This window comes from Taurulus bubalis (assembly GCF_910589615.1).
Source record: "Taurulus bubalis genome assembly, chromosome: 6".
Classification (NCBI taxonomy): Eukaryota; Metazoa; Chordata; class Actinopteri; order Perciformes; family Cottidae; genus Taurulus; species Taurulus bubalis.
In genome coordinates, this window is record NC_136594.1 from 6,471,284 (window position 1) to 6,496,499 (window position 25,216).

Here is a 25,216-nt window from a genome sequence, read left to right on the forward strand (position 1 = left end):
AAATCTTTTTCCGTTTCTTTATTTTTTTGGGAACACATGTGAAAGATGTGATTGATCAAATAAATCCAGTTGAATTTTGAGAAAGGAGTGATGTGAAACTGAATTTGTGCCACTTCCTCTTTGTTATGCATTATAATTATAGTCTGGCTGCCCTGTGTTTACTCTGCTATACTTCATGAAACCTGCTTCTTGTTGTTCTCAGTGCTGCTGATGTTCCACCAGTTTAAAATACCCCAAACCAGAATATTTGAACTTTATGTCCCACCAGGTTTGTTCTACCGACAGTAGGTCTAACGTACTGAAGTGCTAAATAATTATTCTGTCGATAATGTTATGGGTGTTATTTTAGTTGTATTCATTAATTTGTTATAACCAGGCGGCAACCTGCGGATCTGGAAAAGTGAAGCCATGTAGAAGTGCTTTAAACTTTAATTATTTCTATCGGCCAGCAGGGGGCGGTGACTCTGGTGGCAAACAAACTCATCTGGTTGTATAGAAGTCTATAGAAAATGACTCTACTTATTGATTACTCTAGATTTATTCCCTCAGTAAACATTGCAAACATGAGGTTATGGTCTCAATCTCTAGTATCAAGTCTTCTTCAATAGAGCATATTATTTATTTAGTAAATTATGGTCCCATTAGGATTATAAAATAAACCATGAAGCAATGTATGCTTTAAATGCAGAGAATAATTCCTTATTTCTTCATCTTCTTGACACTCGATTTTCAAAAAAGATTTTAGGGCAATAAAACAAGAATCTAAACAAATGCTTTAATTTGTATTTGCAGTTAAACTGCTGAGTCACAGAAAATCAACTTTCCTTCACTCAGCAAAAACTCACAGAAATGCTCACAACATTCATACAGTATTTAAAAGCATACAATTTTGAGGCAACTTCATTCATAATTTAAAGGGTTAGTTAACCCAAATACAATTGGCAACAGACTGAACACCAAACCAGACGAAAATACTGCACACTTTGACCTCCAGTATGATAAAAATATACCCTTTGCGTTAAATAAGTTAGACAAACTAAATAGTTTTATAAGTGCATTAAAACCTGTTGATATTAGGCAGGCCATTCATTTCCTGCATAGTTACATTATATTAAAGGAGATTTAGGACAATAATGCAGAGCACAGGCCATCAGTTAGAGGCAATAAACTGTCCTCTGCTGTTAATTCGTCTGTGAACTGTATGAACTGTACGTTGCCACGCTGACCATCACCGGCTCCCTGTGAGAAAATAACAATCATTCAAACTTAAATGCAGACTTTGGTGGCTGTGGTGTTCTGACCAGGCACTTCCTGAAGCATCATGTCAAACATGTTCTTCCTCAGCTCCTTTCCCTGGCACGTCTCCGTTCCTCTGGAGTGGTTCTATCGCCCGATTATCACTTTCACATCTCGTCTCTCTGTGCGTCTCCCTGCAGTGTGGTTGGTGCATGCTGCCATTTCGTAATTCAAAACTGTATTCCTGCACCAAAGCAGGACGGAGGAGCTAAACAACATGACATCTTAGCTTTGACCCAAACAGTTTGACTGATAAAAGAGGACTCATTTGATCTGTGTGTGTGTGTGTGTGAGAGAGAGAGCTTGAGAGATGTTGTGTGTGCAGACGGTTATATAAGCAGTATTTCAGGCTCTGACACAGCGCAGTACAGCATGAAACCCATCTGGTCCACCTGGTCCTCTGACAAGCCGCTCAGCAGATTTACAGCTGGCTTGAAGTAGCTGTGCAACGCCCCTCGTTCCAGGTAGCCAATCAGCTCTGTGATGCACTGCTGGAATCTCACATCCAGGCTGATCTCGGACCAGTCGCTCTCACTGTCACTGAGGTGCAGGACGAGATTGGCCAGCGGGGCGGCACCCAGCGGCCTCAGGGAAGGGTTCAGTCTGCACACCGCCTTGAGGGTTTTGAGCGCGTGTCTGCGGCGTCCGTCGTCGGCGGTGTCGAGCTGAGTCAGTCGCTGATTCTCCCACGGGTAGAGAGACAGGTGCCAGGCGTTGACCCAGGGAGCGGTGAGCTCCGGCTGGGCAGTCAGAACCACGTCCTCCTCCCTCAGCATAGGCAGCATGGAGATGAACAGGGGCTGAGCGCTGCTCTCTGCTCCTTTGTCATTTCCAGGCCTGAAGGGCAGGAGAAAAGTCCATTAGAGAAAGCAAGCACATCAAGTTTAACACACAAACATCACGTAGGTTGATTGATGTGATCGCACAGAAATTAACCCGTGTGAATTTAATTTTTTTTGGACCACTTAGGTTGCCTATTTAGACGTTTGGAGTCCTGTTTTGGCCTCTCTCTGCTTTTAGCTTGGTTTTCATCTTTACCATGTCCCGAGAAAAACCTCTCAGTTGCTAAAAGCCTATGTCTGTTGATAGCGTACAGGAGGGGTTCATCAAAGCCTTTTCATTAAAACGGCGAAAGTGAACCAAAACACTTAAGTTGTGGCTCCGTATAGCTGGGTTGGGAGATAACTCTGGGATTGTCACAAGAGCCGACGCTTTTCACACACGGGGGAAGTTTGCCTTCCGGGCTTTCTGCCAGAAGGACTTTATTTTAACCCAAACATGATCTTTTCCTAAACCTAACCATGTAGGCTTGTTGCCTAATCCTAGGGAGGTTTCTGGCAGAAAGCCCTGAAGGCAAACTTCTCCCGTGTGCACACGGTTCACATTACACAGTGGTTTGAGCCATTGTTCACAGAGAGGGTTTTTAACTCAGGGGATTTGAAGGACTTCTATTTAGTTGACTTTTTGAGACTTAAAAATGCAAGACTGTGTGAAGGCTGTTGCGCATTAGGGAGACATCTTAGCAACAGATACATGGATGACATGTGAATCAACAGCAATGTTCTTTTCGAATGAACCGCGGCTCACTACTGAAACTTTGAAATAAACAGTTAATCATTGAATTAGCAACAAATACATAATTGTGTCATGACTGACTTCTAAACTTCAAACAGCGGAGTTAACCAATAAAAAACAAGCACTTCTTTTGGGACGGACACGCACCGAATCTCCAGTCTCAGGTCTGGTCCTCCCAGTACAGGTCTGACAACACAGTCCATGGTGCTGCTGATGGACAGCCAGTTTATAGTTTCCATCACAGCTTTACTGAACATGTTCACAACCGCTTCTGCAGACAGGTAACCGCCCACCAGGTACCTACAAGACACAGAGAGAGACCGGTTTACTGAATGAGTCAATTTTACAGCAGTGTGTTTCCTCACAAACCTTTAGCTCTCATCAAGTTGATTACTGCCGCTTCAATATAATTACAAAGGGTCATTTAAAAAAGGTAGCATCTTCTTTTATACTGAATCATTTAGGTTACACATTTCAATCTGATTCACTGTTAATATAAAAAAAATATTGATTTAGTCTGAACGTGTGTTATGTGAATGTTAAATACAACTTTAATTACTAAAAAGAGTTAGTTTTAGTTGGAGCTAAAACAATTAGTGAATTCGATTGTCATCTAAAAGTAATTTTTCAAGCAAAAATATTGAAAAATCACTTTGTCACTTTGCTTTTTCTTTGTCATACATCACTGCAAACTGAATATTATATATTATATAATATAACTTTTGGTCAAACTAAACTTTTGAAGATAATTCAAAAGATAATTCAACGATACAAATTAAATAATGAGACAAAGGAGGGGTTCACACTCCAAGCCGAGCATAAAAATGAATCATTCATTTAAAGTCTTTTGTTAAAGTATTAATGTCAGTAATCGAATTAAGTAATACATTTATAAACTATAATTAGCAAGGTGTTATTATGGATATGTAGAACTTATCCTATAATAATAAGAGCGGGCGCTTTTTTAGTGGAAAGATGGTTTGAAACGAATAGTCACACGTAGATTATTATTATTGGATTATTATTACCCAATCAGAAGGAGCTTTAACAATAAAGGTTTTCTTAGAGAAGGACTTAGAGACCGGAGGAACAGAATTCAATATATATCCGTGTTGAGTGTCTCAATTATAATGAGATAAGAGGAGAAAGGTTGCTTGAAATAGTGAGGGTAGTTGAAATGTATAAATACATGTAAAAACTGCAGCTTGATTGGAAAGACAATTGGCAGGTAAAAATCTACTTGCTATAGAAACAGGCCTGAAAAGTGCAGACTGCTTGACAAATAAAGAATATTTGGGTTATCTGTGTGTGTGATCACCTGTCCCAGTAGCTGAGTCCTCTGGGGAAATACTCCAGATTGACCCGTCGGATCATCCAGTGCAGCGGGTGTGTGAGCAGCGTCTCCTCTCCCGGGATGAGACGCCACAGAGAGGCTTCCAGCTGTAGAGGCACCAGCAGACATGCGTGGTCCGCACTGACCACCTAAAACACACGCAGACATAAACCCAGGTGGTATTCACCCAACACCTTGCTGTACAACAACACAAAAGGGGTGAAAGAAGAGAATAAAGTGCGTGTACCTGCAGGTCATCCATTAGAGAACCTCCGAGGCTCATTTCTCCCAGCGGCATGTCAGGAAGACGGCTGTGCAGAAAGGCCTGGATCTCAGTGCAGATGTCCACAGCTAGAGACTGAGCCCTCCGGACCTCATCTGGAGATAGTGCCGCCCTCGTGTGATAGTACTGCTGCAGTCGCTCCTACACACATTTCATACAGTCTTTCAATGATACAGCGCTCAGGCAGAAAACTACTGTACTATGTCCATGTACGTGCATCCTTCAGAGAGGCACGAATACTGCGATGCCGAGATGACAACTCTAAACATGAAGGTAACAAAACAGTTTTGATGTTTTTACACTTCCGCTGGGGAAACACACAGCCGTCTCTTGAGTAATATAATATTTAAGGTTGTTTTGTGCCTTCAAGCAGATTTAAAGTTAGAACGTATTTAGCTTCTGTACTGGGCCGTATTCCCAAGTGAAACTGAATATTAGAGTGGTGTACAGTTATAAGAGGCATTTAAATCAAATCCGTCGCATTTGATTGGACGGCTATAAAGTGGGCCGGCTTAGAATGTAGTGCAATACAGAGCTACATAAGGCTCTTGACAAACTTACACTGTCCTCAAGGTTGCTGATTGATTGATTGATTGATTGATTAATTAATTAATTGATAGATGGATGGATGGCTCTTATGATATTACTGAAATGTATTGGTACTAGCTCACGCAAGCAAACCTCATTTTGTTGAACAGGAAGAAAATATAATTGGATTTTGGACACTTTTTGCATTTTTCACTTCATCTCGAGTTTAAGAACTCTGATAGGATAAAGCTTTGCCATTTAGGTTGCTGCGATAAAGAAAAGTAGAAAACAGCAGAGGAACAATGCTGTGAGTATTCTGTTAAAGACGCATTTAAAAAAAAGGTAAAAGGTAAGTGGAGCTGCTGCATTAAGAGCTTAAAGCATATTAAAGCCCTATATTCATGGGGAAACTGGACACTAGAAGCAACTGAAACAATGGACTGCCATAGAAAAACACGCTGCTGATTCTCGTGTGGCACATTTTCAGAAACAAATCATTTAAATTAGAAGAATTTACTTCTTTTTTTAACCCATGTGTACACTTCCCAGCATTCATTGTAAAAAGCATTGTGATGCAGAATAGAAAATCGAGGTGTTTAACTTTTCATAAAAGATACAATTTGCGTAAGCTTTCTTTAAAGGCAAATCCCATTGCTTCAAATCCCCTCTTATGTCCAGTCATGCGTTAGCAGCTGCTCTGCTAACATTTACTGAACAAATTGTTTCATGTAGCTCATACAGAACAATCCACAACATTTCTGCTTATGTGGGCGTTCTGCACACTAACTCGAAGCTGTTTTCATGCTTGTTTGATTTCCTATACGCAGCCAGTGCACACACAGTACACACAGTATTGTAATTATGCAGGACTCTCGGGGCTCTGTGCAGCCTAACCAGTGCATAACAATGCGTATCCCCTAAGCACTGCGCTTTAAAAAACATGTTACACACGCATAAATGAATGAGCCAACACTGAGCAGAGCTCTTACAGCAGCTGCTAAGACTGAATGCATAATCTATGCCTTCAAGAGCTCGGAGGCGAAAATGTCAGAGCGTACCTGCAAACTGAGGACGCACAGCTGGAGTCTCTTGGACTTTGACTCGGGTTTAGACGGCACCTCCGGGGAGGACGTCTGAGGTTGTTGTGAAAGATCAGCTGAAAAAGATCAAAACTGCAGTCAAGTTATAGAGATGATTGGAGCATATACCTTATTATATACACACCTCAAAGTATTTCTGATATTTCTGGCTGTCTCATTTGGGTTCGGTGGGTGGGATGTAGCACATACCTTTCTGCTGTCTGGCTGCCTTGGCAACATGTTTCAACACCACGCCCTCGATGCCCTTCTTGATCAGTGTCGGGGAAGCAGAGACCAAATTCAACTCCTCCCAGCTCTCGGCAATCTTCTGCTTCACCTTCTCATCATCATCAGCTGCACGGCCCGCGCGCTCGATCAGCTAAACACAAATCGTCACAGCCAGGCCGCACTGCATGACTGATAGTACCGAGTGCAAAACACTGCCATAGCCCGCAGGTATAACCTCAGCCTCATGCAACCTCAGACAGGAGTTTCTGCATATTTGAGTCCATTAACTACAAATTACCATTTTCCAAATGCATTTTGTATTAATTTCCTGTTGCCCAGGCAGTAGATTTACATTCATTTAAATACAAAACAACTAGTTTTTTTGTCTGCCTTAGTTTAGGTAATTCTAGAGTCAACTGCCAAACAGCAATAATTTTAACACACAATACTCTGATCTACAATTCTGATTCATGCCCTACTCCTGGATTTGACTACTGACCACATACTGTAGATCATTTTGCAGTCCGACCTATTTGTAGTCTTAACAATGAGTAGTTGTGGTACTATGGTCTGTATTTACTAGTAAACCAGTAAATCATGCTACAGGTAATGGAAAAGCTGGAGGATGAACTGCCAATCTATCTAATACAACTGAATGGACATACTAGTTTTTTGAGTGCTGGCATAGCACTTGTGCATTAAAGATTCATGGAGAATCCAGGACTTTACTGCACTTTTTTTGCCCAGGTCGAAATATTTGCAGTAACGAATGTCTCCAAATACAGATGAGTGAAGAGTGCCTATGAATGACGCGCTGATGTGGTACTAACAATTGGGGGAAAAGCACTCACCCGTTTCACTGCCAGTGTAGCGATTCCTAGCACGGCAGCCCCACTGACTCCCAGAATCAGCTGGGCATTAGACAGCAGGAAATCAATCACTGTGGCGATGCCGTCCTCTCCTCGCCTGCGACTGCCCTGGAAGTTCATCGCTTCCTTTTTTTGCAGTTAGCCTTGGGAAAGGAGAGCGCATAAAATAAATTCAAGTGAGCAGAAAGTAACGAGACATAACTGTCAGGTAGAGGGAAAATGTCTAGATCCCTAGAATTCATGGGATGCAGCGGCAAAGCCACATGAATGTCAAGAAGTCAGAATAACCCATGAGACAAACTAACAGGATGTGCAGCAGAATAATAGTTCAAGATGTACTGACAGGTGGAAAAGCAAACAAAGTAAAAATCTGGATGAATGAGTGGAGAATTGAACAAATGCAAACGCCTTAATACCTGGCACAAAACCTCAAGATCATAGAATTCACAATGATCAGCTCTCAACCCAATGAAAACTTATAAAAAAAAATTTGGACCGACGTGTTATAGAAAACACTCATCTTTTGGAGGGTTCTTTCTGACAGAAGAGCTTCACTTGGAGAATATATGCCAAAGAGCAGTGAAGCTGCTCTGTAGACGTATGGTGTCCACACACACATTTGTCTCTCTGTAGTTTCAATTTACATCAGTGGATCCACAGAGCATTAATCAAGATCAATAATCATGTTTTAATCTTCCAGAGGTTAACTTCCCTTTCTGTTAAAGAACGTGTCAAAAAAAAAAAACATTCATAAACATGGCTATAACTTGTTATAGAATCATACAGAAAGCAAACAGCTTTGATGTTTTTGTGAGTGCTTCGAGCTGCCATCATAGAAACAAATTGCTTTTAAGTGTAGTTTCAATACAGTCCCTGATGTATTAAGTAATGCAGTTTACATGAAGACGATTTATCTTTTATTGATTAACGAATCTTACTCTAATGCTGTATGCATTGTAAATCCCCTTGATACAATATTTTTATATTAGGGTATGGAAATAAAAGCGACTTGGCTAATTAGTGCAATTTTCCCATCATTCATCTTTGTTGGCAAGTTCAGTTTGGGAAAACTAAGCACTCTGTTGAGGTCGCTTATTGGCCTTAAACACAGAGCAGGATAATTTTTTTCTCATTTAACAACCGTGGTGGATCTTGTTTTAGAAACAGGAAGCTCACAGAATAATCAGACGTGCTTTCTACTAACAAAAAGAGACTTGGGAACCAAGCTGTTGGTTTGTTTCTCTTGGCTGCCTCTGTGCCAGAGAAGTTGATGGCAGATAGAACTTTCTCACTGGAGACATTTTGCTTTGAATTTTAGTAGGAATATGACAAATGTAATAAATAACATTAACAAAGGTTCAGTTTCCTTGCAGTGTTTCATTAAACATCCAGTGAGACACATAGCATACAGGCTCCATTGACATATTACAATGTTTTTTTTGTGTGATATTTTCTTATTGGTAAACAGCTGCCTGCCTCTCTGACTTAAAACCTGTGATTAAGAGCCGTAGGAGGCTGCGGCAGTGATTGGTCAAATGAAGCCATATTTGACCAATTACCTGTTGAGACAGACATGCAACCATGATATAAATATACTTTTAGTTTGTACAAAACGTGACCATTAGCACTGTGCTCATCATATTTAGCTCCAGGCACCACTGATATCCAGAAATAGGTACAGGATATGACTCTAAACTATTTCAAACGAGTGCTTCTCCTCTCTTTTTGCCGGAGGTACAAGATCCCAAGAATGGCATGCTCTATTTATAGACCCAATACATGCCTGAGTCAGACCAGCGGGGTCAAATATATAACAGCCTTGCTCGTCAGGTTACATACAGCACAACAAATGTCTGCAGCACGTTCAGTACCGAGGTGACACTTTCAACTTCAGATCAGAGTTAATTTTTCTGTTTAATGTTAGCTACATTACGGTCAGGTCAACCAACTAATTCCTGATGTTGACAGGTTTAGGTTGAGCTGATTGTAGATGATAAACAGATACTCAGAAAATAATGCTATTACCCAATATGCTATTTTCTGTTTCCTATCAGCGCAAGGGTGCTGTAGCATACCTCAGTCCAACACAAGAGTGTATTCAGCAATTTTAGCTTGAATCATACCTAATATTTGAATAATAAAGTGGCAGAGTTGTAGCATGAGCAACATCATATAGCACCAGGTTGTTAATGTAAGTGACTGGAGAGGCAGCCTCTCTATATATGGGGTAGTCACAAAGTAGCTAATCGTACAGATGAAAATGCTTTCTTTTGGGTTTGTGGTATCCTTTAGTGGCCAAAGGTGGCAGCACTGCTAGACAACAAAGGTGAATTAGTAACACGCGTACAAACACTAGACAGCATCCTGGCTTCTCCTACAAAGATCTTTCTATAACCTAACTTATCTCGCAGTATAACTGTACGTAATCCTAATGGCTGGAATTCTGACACGTTCAGTTAAACGCATCTACGTTGATTACGTTATCGTTCACCTGCTGGCATCCTCTCCGGTGTTAACTGCGTTCAGCTGAAAGTCGCCAGTTAACAGTCGCCTGTGTAAACAAACACCAGTGTTTCAATACAGTCAACAGACGTCGCTCACGTTAACTTTAGTAACATAACTCGATAAATGTCCGTCTAGATAAACTACGCGACTAAGTTTAGCGGCCCGAAGATAAGCGGACAAACGGCTGTGAACGGCTGGTCGCAGCTAACGTCCGTTAGTAAAGCTAACCAGTTAACTTAGTTAGTTAGGTTAGTTAACTAGCCGACATTAGCTGTCAGCGACAGCCTCCATACTCTTCAGTACACTTACCACTTAGTGCGGAGTGTTTCGATAAAACACGCATTTAACAACAAAGCGTGAAGTTACTTTCTATTGTTCACGGACATAAAGTAAACATAGTTCAGCCCGCTAGCTAGCTAACTGCAGCTGTCTTCTTCTTCTTCTTTTTCTTTTTCTTCTTCTTCTTCTCTTCTTTAATTGCGGTAGAGAGCAGCGGCGCCACAGAAGAAGCTCCGGGACATACAAAACCGATGTATTATATCTGGAACAATCTCACTACAAAAAGGTCCATTTAGCATGGAAAGTTACGAAATGATTTTACTCAATTTTTTTAGATACTTGTACATTAATTGGTATTTCCATGTTGTGATACTTGTACTTCTATCTTACATTTAGGAGAACATTATTGCACTTCGTACTTCTCCACATTTATTTAAAAGAGCTGTAAAATACTTTTCAAATTAAGATTTTGCATAAAAAACTTAATCAGTTTATAAAATATGATCCGTTGTTACAGATTAAACTGGTAAAAGTACATAAGTAGTTAAAATTAGCTCCACCTTGAATGTACTTTACTTGTAGTAGAGTATTTTAATAGTGTAGTATTGGTACTTTTACTCAAGTAAATGGTTTGAATAACGCCATTTAGTAACCGTTTCAGTGCTTTTTATCATATCACCTGGTCTTCGTCAAGCAAACTTTTCGACAAACTCAAACTGCTTTTCCAAGATCAAGAATTAACTTGATTATCTAAGAAAGCCTTTTCCAAGCATGCTGCCAATTGATTTGATTGCCAATCAATTCTGGTCTTTCTTCCTTTGAAGTCAAACCCCAAATTATTATTAAGATCTGACAGCTAAAGTCAAAACTATTTAAAGTTTTTTTTACACAAGATTGGATCTAATTCAATTAGAAAAATAAAAAATAAATAAAGGAGGCTGTTGTTCCTTTTTGGTTGTGGTGATCTTGTGATTTTGTTAATTGCTTCAGAGTTCATGTTGGCTTTGATTGTACAATTAACAACATTTAAACGCCAATACATTTTACACATTTTATTTCTTGAATTATAAATAACTTTCTGGAAATATTGCGGATGTATAATATACAAATTTATATACAGATTCTGGAATTATTAGGGAAAATTGAATTGCAAAGGTTCAAACTTGTTTTCCCTTTTGATTTCTCACCTCTGTAAAAAAACACCACTTCATTAATATGATCCTAGAAATGCAAATAAACATGAATCAATGAAACAACTAATCCAAAGCCCCAAACTGTTAGATTTTAATAAGGATGATAGCATGACGTATCCACTAACGGTGTACCTTCTTGCTCAAAGTGGCCTCAAAGAATGACAGAACATTCACAAAGGTGGACACAAAACCTGGAACATGCCTGGAATCACATACAGTATATACTGTATTGTTTTCATATAGGTGGACACTTTCTAGCCATATCAGTGGTTCCCACTGATTGCATGACACACCTCAGATGAAATGTAAAACATGCAAACCACATTGGTACTCCTCAAATTCATCTGAAAGATTCACATTCCCATAAAAAAAATATATATATAAAGATTCCGGTTCATTCCTTTTTTTTCTACTTTCTGTCAGACATACTGTGTGTTTGTATAAGTGTACACGAGAGATGTCTTGATCAAATTAGCCCAATATGGCAGAGGATAATTTTTTGGGTATTTTCCTTTGTTTTCTATGAGCAATCACAGTAATTCTTTTAACAATTAAAGCAGAGAATGCAGAAGAGTTTGGCGATATCTCCAGTTGTGGTCTTGAAATGTAATCCTGAGCCCTCTTTGTCGGAGATGAAATGGTAGTGGATTTTTTAGACTGTCATTTTTCCCTTGAACCAAAGTTGATTTTTATTTATATTTATGTGTAACTCCAGGCGAGTCCCTCAGCCAAATATGGCTAACTGGGAACAAGAAACAAATCTGTGTTTACACAGCTAATATCATGGACAAATACGGATATCGAGTTTCTTCTCCGCCACGTGTTTAGACACACATTGAATGAGACATTAGAGGGCCGGCGTTGTTCAAATATTACCAATGTAAATGAGGAAAAATTAGATTTAATACAGAACAGCAATAACATGGCCTCCGTCACTTTACAAGGCAAGGAACTTCAAACCGAAACAGGAGTGTAAAACATGGCCTGAGGTTCTCATCACTCCATAAAACATCAGTTTAGTTGCTGCACTGTATTGTAACCTGCACAAAGATGAGTCATACAGCAGAATCAAATCATAACGCAGGAAGCATTTCTGCACATCTGCCAGTTGTTTCAACTTAAACTGCGACAGGGAGGCCAAAGTGAACTGAGATCTGGGATGGCACAGAAAAGATAAGGATCAGAAATGTAGGTGCCAATAAAAGCAAATGCTTCTTTCTGCATAAAAGTTGCCCCAATCAAAGACTATACAAAAGTATTGTACATTATAACAAGTTAGATTACAGCTCAGCTTTTCTTTTGTACAAATCCATACATACACCTTTCTTTTTTTTCATTCTTTTTTAGCTCTTGTGGTCTGTACAACTTGGTTACAAAAAATACATGCCATTTTGAAGTATCTATGAATATAGAAACAATAAATGTTCAATTAAAGGTAATTTAACATCAGAGCCGAACTGGAGTTAGTAACTTGAGGTTCTGAACTTTGGAGCAGAGACGCCAGCTTCGTCTGCCAGAAACAAATAATGCACCTCAAACTCATCCAGACTCAAATCAAAACGCAGACAACATGATGACGGTGCTCCTCGTGACTAAAACAGGAGTGAGAAAAATTACAACTGATCAAAAGAATGTTACAATATTGAAATACATAAAAGATATATTTATATGTATACATGTGTGCGAGAGTAGAGCTCAATGGCGTCTCATTTTGACTTTGCGCCCTGAACTCTCCCGGTGTTTGTCGGAGTCTTCGTCGCGTCTCCAGTAGTTCTCGGAGCTGATGCTGTGGCGGCGGTGGTGGTGGGAGTTTGACGGATGTCTGTTCTCCTCTTTGTCCATCTCCAGCACCCGCGGCCTGGCAAGGGGACAAAGACGCCAAGTCAGATTTGGATCTTCATTAATGCAAATGACATGACACCTGTGCGCCAGAAACACGTGAGAACGCCGTTACAGCCCCCGCTGTGTTTGCTGGAGTGTGTCTTGTGTCTTTTCAGACAATATGTAACATTACTGACTTCATTTAGCTGTTCAATTGATGGCTTTTTGTTCAAAACACAGGTGACTGTTAAGTTAATGTTCCTCGTGGCTTCATTCAGACATGAAAACACAATTACTTGTGTGTGTGTGTGTGTGTGTGAAAACACACAGAAGATGTGTGTGTGTGTGTGTGTGAGTGAGTGACTGTGTGTGTGTGTGTGTGTGTGTGTGTGTGTGTGCACGCAAAATGAGATGATAGCCAGAAAGAAGAGGGTTGTCTGTTCTCTCACAAGCTGCATCACTGATGGATTTTAAATTACTTTGCCTTTGAAGTCTTATTAATGACCATTGTGGGTGCTCTCCTCCCTCCGCTTCTCACAGTAATCTCATTATTTAACGTTATTAGAGAGCGAATTCAGCTGCCTGTTTTATAATGTATGACAGTGCACAAGCATTGAATGTCAGTTAGGTTGGGACTATTTTTTAATTCCCATTTGCTCATATGCTGCATGCATGGGGATTCATCCCTTCATCCACACAGTGTGAAATACATTTACAAGGAGAGTGTTGGTCTGATTATTACTGTGGTTGAACGTTTGAACCGGTCGCGCCGCAAGTGGAAAATAGTTTGAATTAGTTTAAAATAGGCTCTTTCGTAGTTTTAAATTGATTTTGTGCAAAAGATCCGACGACCTGAGAACAAATCTATTACAGGAATTGTAGAAGGCAAAACAAGACGCACATTTCTCTATACATTCTTTACCTTGTGCTGCAGTCTTTACGTTCATTCCTTTCAGACTTGTGTCGTGTTCTGGTCTGGGGTCAGTATGTCAATACAATTTAGTGAGCGGACTGAAAGCAGCCCCACATTAACAAAATGCCCAGGGCTGCGTTGTTGGGCAGGGGGGAATGTTACGTTTCAGGTTCCAGTGAGAGGATGAAATATGATCGCGCAAATACTCCCCGAGAAACAGATCCAAGGGTTTGAGGACTTGTCAGATGCCAAAACACTTCACGGTAATTATAATGTAAGGAGAGAGGATTTTTACTGCTTGTCTTTTATTGCAACGATTTTGGAGGTAAGCAGGAGAAAAACGACGTCGCAAAACAATCAACCAGGAATATGCGCTTGAACATATTTGATTGGCCAATGCAGCGCCATGTCAGATGAGGTAGCATTGCATTCAGAGCCTTCTGAGTTTCTATCCCTGCTCTGTCAATAAAATGACCTCAATCAAATCAATGAGATGGCTACATTTAAAAATAAATAAAACTAAGGTGGATCTAATCATGTGATACGTCATAATAATCGAGAGACAGATGTGTTTTTTTATAGGGGAAATGGAGTCGGTAAACTGAATTTTAAGGGGGAAAAAATGACACTTATTGTTACTCTTTTTGACCACAGCTGCTCGTTAAAAGAGTGTTGCTGGTATGCATCTATTTCCGAGTTTCTCTGATGCTTAATAAGGCAAATATCATATAACACTTTACTCTGACGTTAGCTAAGTGGCTCTTAACATGAGGTGTGACTCCTCAGGCCCCCTTCAAATCAGCTCTAACTTTTTAGTTTATGCAAATGTGGTAGGTTTTCCAGTGGTCTGTTTGGACCCGTGAAGACATTTGGCGTGTCTGTATACCTGTGAGCAGCACTAGGATCTGATCTGCGATGAGAGCGCTTAGCTTTCAGGGGAGCTGGTCTCTCAACAGGAAGAGAGCTTTCAGAGTCCAGTCGAGGAGCCTCTGGTCGGGTCCTGGTCAACAGAAGGAGGGAGCAGTTAAAAACACAAGGATCAGAGAGAAGTTTTCCACAAAATAATTAACTTTTTTTAAGAATTGACATGTTGACTCACTTTCTAAGGATGATCACTGCACGACGAGCCTTGATGTCTTGTGGGCGGATGCAGTGGGTGATGTCATCGGCAGCGTAGCCACTGAGAGAGAAAGATATTGTGAGCCCCTCAACCACACTTTAAAAAAACAGCAACGCAATCAAAAAGCCGGACAGCAAACACAAACATAGTCACCTGAGCACCGTGACGCTGCCTCTCCTCACGGGCAGGACGAACACCGGCTCCGACACCCGGATGGGTTTGAACTGGAAGCGGCAGCCGAAGCAGAGCGCGCTGTCGCTGAAGAAGGACACCGACACGATGGGCCGCGCGAAGATGTGCAGAGGATCCACGTGTGACACGATGCAACCGCCCGGCTGATAGTCGTTGATGACCGCGCTGTTGACGAACCCCTCCGGGACCACTCCGCTGGACACCAGGCGCTTGATCACCAACTCGTGCACCCAACTCGGGATCTCGTCCACCTCTCCTTTGGGGTACAGCCTCTCCTGGCCCGGGCCCCGCTTCTCCAGCTGGGACCCGTACGTGTACCCCTCCCCGAAGAAGTACTTGTTGCGGAGCGGCGCCCTGTCAACCGTGTGCTCGCGGTAAAGTCCCGCCTCCCCCTTGGTCACCACGTCGTCGATTTTCTCCTCGATGAGGGCGCACTCCTCCGGCGTGAAGATGTTCTCCTGCAGGATGCTGCCCTTCACCCGGCTGGCCTCCTGCTCCCGGCTCTCCGCGCTGTCGTCGCTGTGCTCGTGCGGCTCGTCGTCGTCGGACTCCCGGATTTTGCGCTTCCCGTTTCCCTTCCCGTTGCTCTCCCCGTCCACGTATTTGCTCTTCACCTCGTCTCGGTGCGGAGTCATGGATTTGAGCTTATCCCTCAGGTCAGAGTACCCGCTGGCTGCCATGTCAGCCCTAAAAAAAAACACGACTGGGCGAAGTGCGACGTGAGCTAACGGCTAGCTAACGTATCAACGCTGCATCTCCGCACCGTTTTAACGGACTTGTTTTAATATAAACTGGACTAGCTGGACGTCAACGGGAGTCTTTGACGGTGGACTAGCTTAAAGCACCAGCACACACACACGTAGCTAACGTCAAATCCTCGTCCTTGCACTGAAACAGTAGCCCTTGTGTGAAACCTGTCAATCTGTGTGTCCAATATCACCGGAAAGCGTCGACAGCGGAACGCACTCAGTTTAACGGCTAACGGCCGCTATCCTGCGTTGCTTGGCTACGAGCTGGCTAACGTTAGCTTAGACTAGCATGGCTCGGTCTGTCCGTCGCCGCCTGGAAACACCGACGAACCGACGCAGCGACATTTCACGTGTCCGCCCGTTAAATTCCGGACCCCGGGGCTCCGGAGACGTTTCCACTCTCGCGTGGACTCCGAGGGTTCAAGAGGAAAAACATGGTTGTGTTCGCAGCGAGGCTCGACCGCCGTAACCCGTCCCACCTCAGCTAAAAAAAATAAAAAAATATAAACTCGTGTAACCTGACACAGTTCGACGCATGCTCAGTGGTGACCTGCCAGTTTTTGGGGAGGGACTGTCACGTGACCTGTTCGGCCAACACACGCATGAATCCATTTTTGGAGCATAGAGGGCACGCGCTAAAGCGATTGCTAATTTTGTCCCACTGAGGTCTCGTTTACTTCCAGAAAGTTCACAATGTTTATTTAAGGTTGTCATTTATTATTGGTGTTATTCATCGTGTTGGTATCTACAATAAGAATAAGAATTAACTTTATGTGTATACTTAATTAATATTTACCTTCTGTGAAGAGAAACTAATGCAAATACCTTTTTGTACCTGAATATTTGTGCATAGCTAATAGAAAAATATACATTTCCGTGCACACATTTACTGCTGGATATTTCCAGTACAAAACTGGTGTTTAAAGTAACACCGTATTTATTTATTTAGATTTGTAAATCTTTTAAAACATTTTTATTTTATTTCCATAACTCACCCAGTCATATACCTAACTGCTGTAACGTTACACTGAAACATTATGTATTTAAAAAATATGTTTATGCAAATATAATGTGTTTATGATTTAGTTCTGAAATGATCAATTTGATCAACGTATTATTGACCAACAACTATTCAGCAACAAGTTACATCATTTATTAGTTTTAAATAGTTTTATACAGATTAAAACATTCAGTTGTGGCATTCATACTAATACCTCTTAATACAAAATACTTATTGTTTAATAATTTAAACAATAGACAGCAGAGGTGCTCATATCTCTCTCTTTAAAATAGCTGATTTTATTTAGATAAAATATTCTTTACAAAACACGAAAGTTGATGCATTAACATTGGTTGAATACAACAACTGTTTAACTAACATCAAGTTTGTATAATAAACTGTATAAATAAAAAAAAATAAAAAAACATGTTCGATATCAGTTATAAAACGTTGTAATGACAAGGCACGGGCCTGTGAAGCTTCCTCACTGTTCATTAACAGTTTCTGTACATTTTAAAACATCTTTAATATTTAAATCAAAACTACAGTAGCAAGTGCAATTATAAAGGTTTCTATCTGAACTAATATTTACTTTTCACTGTCTTCAGTATGCACTTTGTTCAGTGAATGCAGTATGATAATTAAGTACAAGTGAGACTGTACCTTCAGGGTACACTTATGCATTCACATATAATATTAGAACCCCTGAAGGCAAGAAGAGGTAGACTATTTATAAGGGTTTCCTCTACATTAGTGTGTCCTTATGTGCTATAACATGGTGATTTCGCTGGGTGGCAGGGTGAGCCGCCTCTCCCGCACGGACATCATGTTTTCCACCTGCATGGCGATGACTCGACACAACTCCAGGCCCTGCGGACAAACAGCGTCAACATGAGCACAGTAACGTAGCAACTCCACTCAATGCAAATGGTCACGTGTGGCCTCTGAAGAGTGTCCTTGTCTGTGTTTGCGCAATACCTGCTCCAGCTGCAGCTGAATGACCCGCTGCGTGTTCATGTCCCCCAGGGTCAGGTCTACATACGGGTAGCTCGTTCCAGCAGTGGGCCTCTGGGTGCGGCTGGACTGCACCTCCACCAGGGGGACCACTGACATCAGCTCCTGCACCACAGAGACCAAGTGTTATATATATATATATATATATAGAAAACACAGCTGTCAGCTGAAACTGCTATGTGACTCTACTCTTACGTGTGTGTTTTTGTGCAGGAAGTGGAGGCCATGTTGGTTGACGGCAACGATGCAGGGGGCGTAGAAGGTGGTGGAGCTGCTGCTTTGGACATAGAAGAACGAGGAGCCGAACATGGGGAATGCACTGATCAGCCCTGCACACACAAAGACACAGAATTAGAGTAGTAATTACAGTAAGTGCAGATTGTCACATTTGTATTCATGGACACTGGACACTTTTTTTAATTTAATTTTTTGAAAAAAATAATAATTGTGAATGGCTTGTCCAAATCTGATTTGTCCAAATTACCCTGGTGATGTCAGCACTATCATAGGTTGAGTTGCATTATAGGAAATATAAGATGTAGTGTTTTGAGGATTCTACCCATACAAGTGACTAAAAGTCAATGAATCTTGGGCTCTGCTGTGTGGAGTTTGTTTAATCTGTCTCTCAACATTATGTAAGAGAAACACTGATCCTCTGGAGCATCTATTTAAGACAAAAATATGTTCTGTATTATCACAATATCCTTAAAACAGGGCACATTTATACATTAACATTGCAGAATTGTTTATGTTCCTGTCAATGTGAAGATTAATCCAATGATCGGTTGCGCTCCACAGTTCATTGTTGACTCTGGAAAACTATCTCAACTATCTCAAGGTTAAGTTGTTTTACCTGTAGTGCCTAAATGTGAACAGAAGAGCTCACCCATAAACTGTGCTCTGGCCTGGTGTGGGCTCAGGGTCTGCACTTGCTGCATGTGCTGCGTCACCATGGTAACCCACTGCTGGGGTGGCTGCTTCTTGAACAGAGGTGCGGCGATGTACTCTGATAGTTCATGTCTGGAGGAGAGAAGAAGATAAACAGGAGTTGGCTTCACTCAGTGATTTCTTAACATTTCTTGGGATGATTTTACTCAGTGAGCGTTCTCTCTCTCTCTCTGTGTGTGTGTGTGTGTGTGTGTGTGTGTGTGTGTGTGTGTGTGTGTGTGTGTGTGTGTGTGTGTGTGTGTGTGTGAGAGAGATATTTTTTTCCAGTTGAGAAAACTGGAACACCATAAACACAACAACTCTTGACTGCATTTCTCTCCTCAACAATGAGTTTCTTTCTGTACGGTTGCTGAACATCAGCGCTGAATGGAAAATGTAGAAAAACATGGATTGCAGCTTTCGTGCTGCTGTCCTGTAACAACTATGTATGTCGTCCACATTACACCTGAATAATAAAATATACAACAATTAACCACAATAACACATGCCCATTAATTTAATGTGCACCGCCAGTGAATGTGCTGAAGCAGAAGGTTGATTTACCTAAAATAATTAACCTGCAGGTAAAATTGATTTTTGCTGGGAAAGTTATGCTAATTTCAATTTAAAATTTTGGTTACGTTAAATTTTCAAATTAAATTGGATTGGTGTTAATAGGGAAACAGGGACCCTGAAATAATAAACAAACATTATTTAATTGCTCTAATTGCAATAACGAGAATCTGGAGACTAAAGGGAAGCCAAATGAAAATAACTTCTGGAGCCGATTAAAATCACGGCGGTAGTGTTGACTGTATTAACACAAGCTGGGCTCAATGAGCTTCAAGAGTAATTTCGGTATTTTTCAACCTATTTTCCCATAATGACTAATGTGGACACCAATTTTTTAAACTGGTCCAGTATTGAACAAGAACACTGCAGATGCTAAACCAGGTGTAATGCAATAATATTGGGCAATTCCTCATCTACTAAAATTGCTTATGTTTTGCCACTGACGGAATATTAAGTGTCAACATTCTAGAAAAGACCCTACAGAGAAATAAAACCTTTTTCTTTACCTTAGTGATCTCGTTCAAAACCGGAACCACTTAAAAAATTGTTGTCCCTATCAGTCCAGTTTGCAAAATCCTGAAATTACCCGTTATCCTTTCTCAATGTTTTCCTTATTCTTGTTGCATTTACAATTATTGTCTTTTCATAATAAGTTTGTTCTGCTACACCCTCAACTGTAAAAATAGGGTGAAGCCACCAATATGCTTGATAAAGTAATGAACTAAATAAAGTTGATCAATGAAACTAGAAGCTGTATCGTAAACATTGTTTGTGTCCTCACATGCTGGGGATGAAGAGGACGTCTTTGGCTCTGTGCTGCAAAGCTGCCAGTTTGGAGATCTGGTGGAACTGTTGATCGCTCACTTTTCCATGTGTCAGCACATTTAGAAGGCCTTTACGGTAGTCCGGCAGGATCTAAAGACACACACAGCCACAGTCACGTGCGCTCATGTCCCGTAACGTGCACCGGCGTGTGTGAAACTCCACCCGTCTTACCTGGTTGTAGTGCATGGCGACACAGAGCTCGTTCTCAAACTTGAGCGGCTGAGTCCAGACGACCCGTCTGAACCAGAAGCTGTAGTTGGTGTCGACCACCTCAGCCTCCGTCGCCACATCCAGGATGTACTCGTGTTTGTTCAGAGGACGCACATTCTGACCTGAACACACACACACACACACAGTTAAAGCTACGCAGCTAAATATCATTTGTCATTATGAAGGATTTGTTTGTTCTCGCAAACGCGAGTTTAAATCCAATACAAACTACTGACATAAATACCCTGAACAAAGTCATGTGTAGACACATGTTGTGTGACCTGCTGTGCTTTTCAATAACACACGAGCGACAGCAGCTGCCAGCGGTTGTCATGTGGAGATATTTAATGCTACGGGAGGAGAGGAAACGACAACAGAATGCAAAGAGTTCTGTGTTAATGCTTCGGGGGACAAAATCAGCGTTGGAGCTTTCTTTCATCACTGAAAACGTATTAAGACCGAAGCAGCAGGAGCAGTGCGCAAAGGAATATGACATAGTTGTGCACAGCAACATGAACGACAACAAAAGCTGCTTCTGTGTTCAATCAGGAAAAAACAAATTTAAAAAAACAAGCAAGTTGACTTTGAAACAGATTATGCCACGTTAAGAGCTGTGTATTCATCCACTAATGATGTAAGTGTGCGACAATGTGTGCATCGTGGTTTTCAATACATCGATATAGATACACAGAGTGCAAATGAATGGCACATTAACATCTAATGAGGAGGAAAGACGACTCTGTGTTGTGACATCGTCATCGGAAATGAAAAGGTGACATCGAGCCGACTGTCGGTATTTTGCCGTGCCGGTCCAATAGGGACCCGTGGACTCATGTGTGACTTTCTCCCACAGCTAGAAACCAGAGAACGGTCTGACACGTGATCTGTGAGTGGATCTGCTTCCCTGACACTGACGAGAAGGCTGACTTTGTGCACTAACACAATGTTTTGTGTGTGTGTGTGTGAGAGAGAGCAAGAAGCAGAAGACGAGCACACCTTTATGGGTGACTAAGAATATGGCATATTCTTCCATGGCCTCCAATTTGTGCAAACCCATCTCATAACACAGCTCCTCGATCACCTCCAGGGCAACCTGAAAGACACAACAACAGATCAACATCAACACACGAGCCAGAAGATCCCAGCCGTCTCCTTGTTGGACACCAGTGGTGCTGAACTGCTCACGGAACACTTACGGAGCACGTTTTGATTTTCACATGACGTTCGATGCCTCCAGGAAACAGAAACAGCTGACGTTTTGAACTCCGTCCCGCCTGAGGAAGAAGTATCAGCACACACTCGTATAATACACACAATACGCACTATGGCCGAACTTACATATATCTGTAACAGTGGGGGGTAACTATATTCAAGCCAAGCTTGTATGTGCTGTGCAACTCTGAGATAATTGTGCTTCGCATTAAGAATTCATGTACAAAATAGAGCATCCGTTTAGAAGATATGATTAATCACATTATTAATTAAATTACCCAGAAATTCATTATGTAGTTGAAGGATAAGGATGGTGATATTATATCGTTTTCTTTCTGTCTCTTATCACGTTTTGACTTCCTTACTCTGAGATACTCAGCCAAAAGCCCAGTGGTTCCTAAATAAATCTTTAGAAATGACATTAATAGTGTATTTTTAGGGGCTATTTTCAGGCTACAATGCCCATGTTCATTGTAATGAAGGAAAATGACACACAGTGTGTCTCCTTAATGTGTTTTTAATCGTTTTTTGGACAACAATGGTGCTCTGTGGCTCAGAGGAATAAGCTTTGAATACACAGAGAATATATATATATAAATATACATACATCATTTTTCAATCTTTTCATGAGATTACTTGACAATGAAAATAGAATATCACTGACCTTGTTCTACGAGATTTATGTGCAGCTTATATTAATAATATTAACGCTATAATATAATATATACAGTAACAGATGTGGTAAATGTGGCTATTCTGCATAACGAGTAGCTTTTATTTTTGCTGCTAATACTACTGCAATTTGGATCGTTGCAGACATTTATCAGTTATGGAGTATCTTGACACTATATTTGTGTTTACGTAAAGGATCTGAATACTTCCTCCACCCCCGCAGATAGATGACACGAAGCACTGACCATCACAGCCTTCAGCTCCATGCTGTTGGGTGGAACAATGCGGCCGCCGTACCGGAACGTCTTCTTCAGGTTTTGCTCACATGCTTTAGCGATGCCTAGCACATTGATGGACTACATGTTAATGTGCTAATGCTCACAGCAGACTTACACTTGGTGATTGGGTCTATTTTATTACCCTGATACTGCACGCCGGCGCTGCGAGAAGCCTGCTGCAGGTTCTTCAGCAGGAAGGGTTTGAGGACTTCAGAGCAGCGATGGAAAGCGGTCAGGATGTACAGCAGCCTCCAGCCTCGTTGGCAACTATCACTGAACGACACAAGAGCGCGCACACACACACAAACACACACACACAGAGGATTACAGGCTCTGAGAAGAAAGAAGAGCGCAGTGTGGGTTGGTTTGTTGTGGGTACGTTGTTTATGTGGGAAAGCAGACTTACGGTTTGGAGCTGGTGTTAGCCGTAAGCTGTTTGAGAAGTTGGCAGTAAGCCTCATCCCTCATCAAGGTGAACTCTCCTATGAGCTGAGGGGAGGACACACACACACACACACACACACACACACACATATTAGCAAACTGTCAAAGAGAATAGTAGCTTCAGAGAGAAAAACGGTGTGTATTTACCTTAAGGACAATGTTGACCACTTCCTGTTCGGTCGATCCCCTTGATGGAGAGTCACCCATGAAACGCATTACCGCTACACACATTTCACAACCAGGACACAAACACACACACTCACGCAGGTCAACAATAATTTAAGTATCTAGTAGCAAATTTTGCAGAGAGATCCAGCACTTGAGAACTCAAAATCTGATACACGGAGGATGAATCGGCGCCCGGGCGTAATAAGAGTAATGTAATAAGATGATGTAATAAGATGATGCAATTAGAGGAGAGGTGAGAGAAGGTGAGAACTTACACAGGAAGAGATCAGCTGCTACTCTGTTCATGGCTGGATCTGCAAACTCTATCAGAGACCCAGTCATAGGAGTCTACAAAGGAGAAAAAGTGTCATACAAACAACTCAATACACCCCAACACAACATACAGAAGACATATTTCATGAGAGTATTTTAAGTTATAGCGAGGAGAAAGCACCTTGGAGAACTTGATCATTTCAGTGGGCTCTCTGAGATCTCTGTTCTTGCTTTTGCTTTTCAGGGAATCTCTGAAAATAGAAAAAGTAATTCCATATACCTATTATGCAGATTGGGATGTCAATGTTTAGTATTTTCTTATTCAATCACTATTACTGAACTACTTTAATATTGCATCTGGTTCAAGTGGAGCAGATTTTAATTACCTGGGCATCATATTTGATAAACTAATGATATGTTTTGTATGTCAAATAAAAAAAGTACGGTAACGAGTAATTATAGCTGTTAATTGAACGTAGTGGAACAAAAACTACAATATGTCTCGGTCTAGAAGTATAAAGTATCATACAGTAAAGTACAAAAGTGCAGTACTTTCATCCCTGGATTTGAAATGGTCAATGTTTCTGTGTTTTTCACGGCGTCTCACCCCTTGCCGTTGGTTCCCTGTCTGAAGAACTGATTGGCGAACTCCAACATGTCATATTTACTGTCCTGCAGGGCGCTCTCATCCAGTTCTCCTTCACCAAAGCCATCAAGGGAAACCTTCTGAAAATCAAAAGGTTGTCAGCGAAAAACAATTTGACACAAGAAAACGTACGTGAGAATGCGTGTGTCTGTGCACCTCAAGGGTTTGATCTATCTCGTGCGCAGCCATGGTGGACGCCACGGCGACGGCGATGGCCGACGACACGGCGAACTGTCCCGCTCCTCCTCGGGGCTCCGCCCTGCGGTCCAGCGGCAGCGACAGGAAGTCGGGAGGAGCGACGGGATGGACGCAGTCGGCCGGGAACGCGCCGGAGCGGCCAAACACGGCGCCGAACTTCCACCCTGACGCACACGGATCAGAGAGATTACCACACAAACACACAGACACACACCTGAGTGCTTTGTGCCTCTCTGCTATGAGTCCTGATCACTATCTGCCTTTCCTCTCACAGCAGGTCAGCTTTTCATTTACACAAGTCAGATCTGTATCTGCATGCTTTTCTCTCTCATTTGTAAGTCTTAACTCTCGCCCGCGGCGACGCTGATAACATGGAACAAACGGCAGCCTTCGGTCTAATTATAGATACGATACACATGGGCACTTCTGTCACTAGTATTGACTTACATCAACTCCCTGCAGGGCCACCCGGACCTTTGCCATAACCACTGCAACAATGCATCAAATGAGTGCGAGAGGAGGTCACTCATAGGGATGAATCCACAGAGAATAAGCAGCTGACGCTGCAGTTCCTCACAGCTTTTAATGTCTTTCAGTTCATTGTTTTGGTTCACTTTCACTTTTTGCACGCAACAGTTTACCACGAAACGGGCTCCTCTGCACCAAACAGCAGACAGATGGGAGCAACTAGCTGGTGAATATATAGTGGAGCATTGATCAGAAGATCGTGGAGACGCAAAATAGAGCTAAAAGTAGAGGTAATATTAGACTTGCATTCATAAGGTGGCGAGAAACAAAACCCCAAATAAAAAC

The 25,216-nt window shown here is 41.6% G+C and overlaps 3 protein-coding genes across 3 annotated transcripts in view; all 3 read right to left on the reverse strand.

Moving 5' to 3' along the window:
* Positions 1–615: 615 nt before the first annotated feature.
* On the reverse strand, positions 616–10,158 carry mief2 (mitochondrial elongation factor 2). Its single transcript, XM_079220379.1, has 8 exons — positions 10,006–10,158; positions 7,174–7,334; positions 6,305–6,473; positions 6,074–6,171; positions 4,452–4,628; positions 4,190–4,353; positions 3,019–3,171; positions 616–2,133 (listed from the first exon to the last, which is right to left on the reverse strand). The coding sequence occupies exons 2-8, from the start codon at positions 7,309–7,311 to the stop codon at positions 1,626–1,628; spliced, it is 1,407 nt and encodes a 468-aa protein (XP_079076505.1). The 5' UTR covers positions 7,312–7,334; positions 10,006–10,158; the 3' UTR covers positions 616–1,625.
* Positions 10,159–11,070: 912 nt separating this feature from the next.
* alkbh5 (alkB homolog 5, RNA demethylase) lies at positions 11,071–16,257 on the reverse strand. Its single transcript, XM_079219740.1, has 4 exons — positions 15,176–16,257; positions 15,002–15,082; positions 14,789–14,902; positions 11,071–13,026 (listed from the first exon to the last, which is right to left on the reverse strand). Exons 1-4 carry the CDS (start codon positions 15,892–15,894, stop codon positions 12,864–12,866), a joined length of 1,077 nt encoding a protein of 358 aa, XP_079075866.1. The 5' UTR covers positions 15,895–16,257; the 3' UTR covers positions 11,071–12,863.
* A 1,474-nt stretch (positions 16,258–17,731) lies between these two features.
* myo15ab (myosin XVAb) overlaps positions 17,732–25,216 on the reverse strand; it is a gene marked incomplete at both ends in the record, with an annotated part of 44,388 nt that continues 36,903 nt past the window's right edge. The window contains 16 exons of the mRNA XM_079219055.1: positions 17,732–17,833; positions 17,942–18,082; positions 18,173–18,306; positions 18,864–18,997; positions 20,259–20,392; positions 20,474–20,634; positions 21,509–21,605; positions 21,709–21,786; positions 22,642–22,736; positions 22,817–22,947; positions 23,081–23,163; positions 23,266–23,339; positions 23,562–23,634; positions 23,741–23,810; positions 24,167–24,285; positions 24,362–24,567. Of these exons, the coding sequence (XP_079075181.1) occupies positions 17,732–17,833; positions 17,942–18,082; positions 18,173–18,306; positions 18,864–18,997; positions 20,259–20,392; positions 20,474–20,634; positions 21,509–21,605; positions 21,709–21,786; positions 22,642–22,736; positions 22,817–22,947; positions 23,081–23,163; positions 23,266–23,339; positions 23,562–23,634; positions 23,741–23,810; positions 24,167–24,285; positions 24,362–24,567 (1,832 nt within the window). The remainder of the gene's footprint in view (positions 17,834–17,941; positions 18,083–18,172; positions 18,307–18,863; positions 18,998–20,258; positions 20,393–20,473; positions 20,635–21,508; positions 21,606–21,708; positions 21,787–22,641; positions 22,737–22,816; positions 22,948–23,080; positions 23,164–23,265; positions 23,340–23,561; positions 23,635–23,740; positions 23,811–24,166; positions 24,286–24,361; positions 24,568–25,216) is intronic.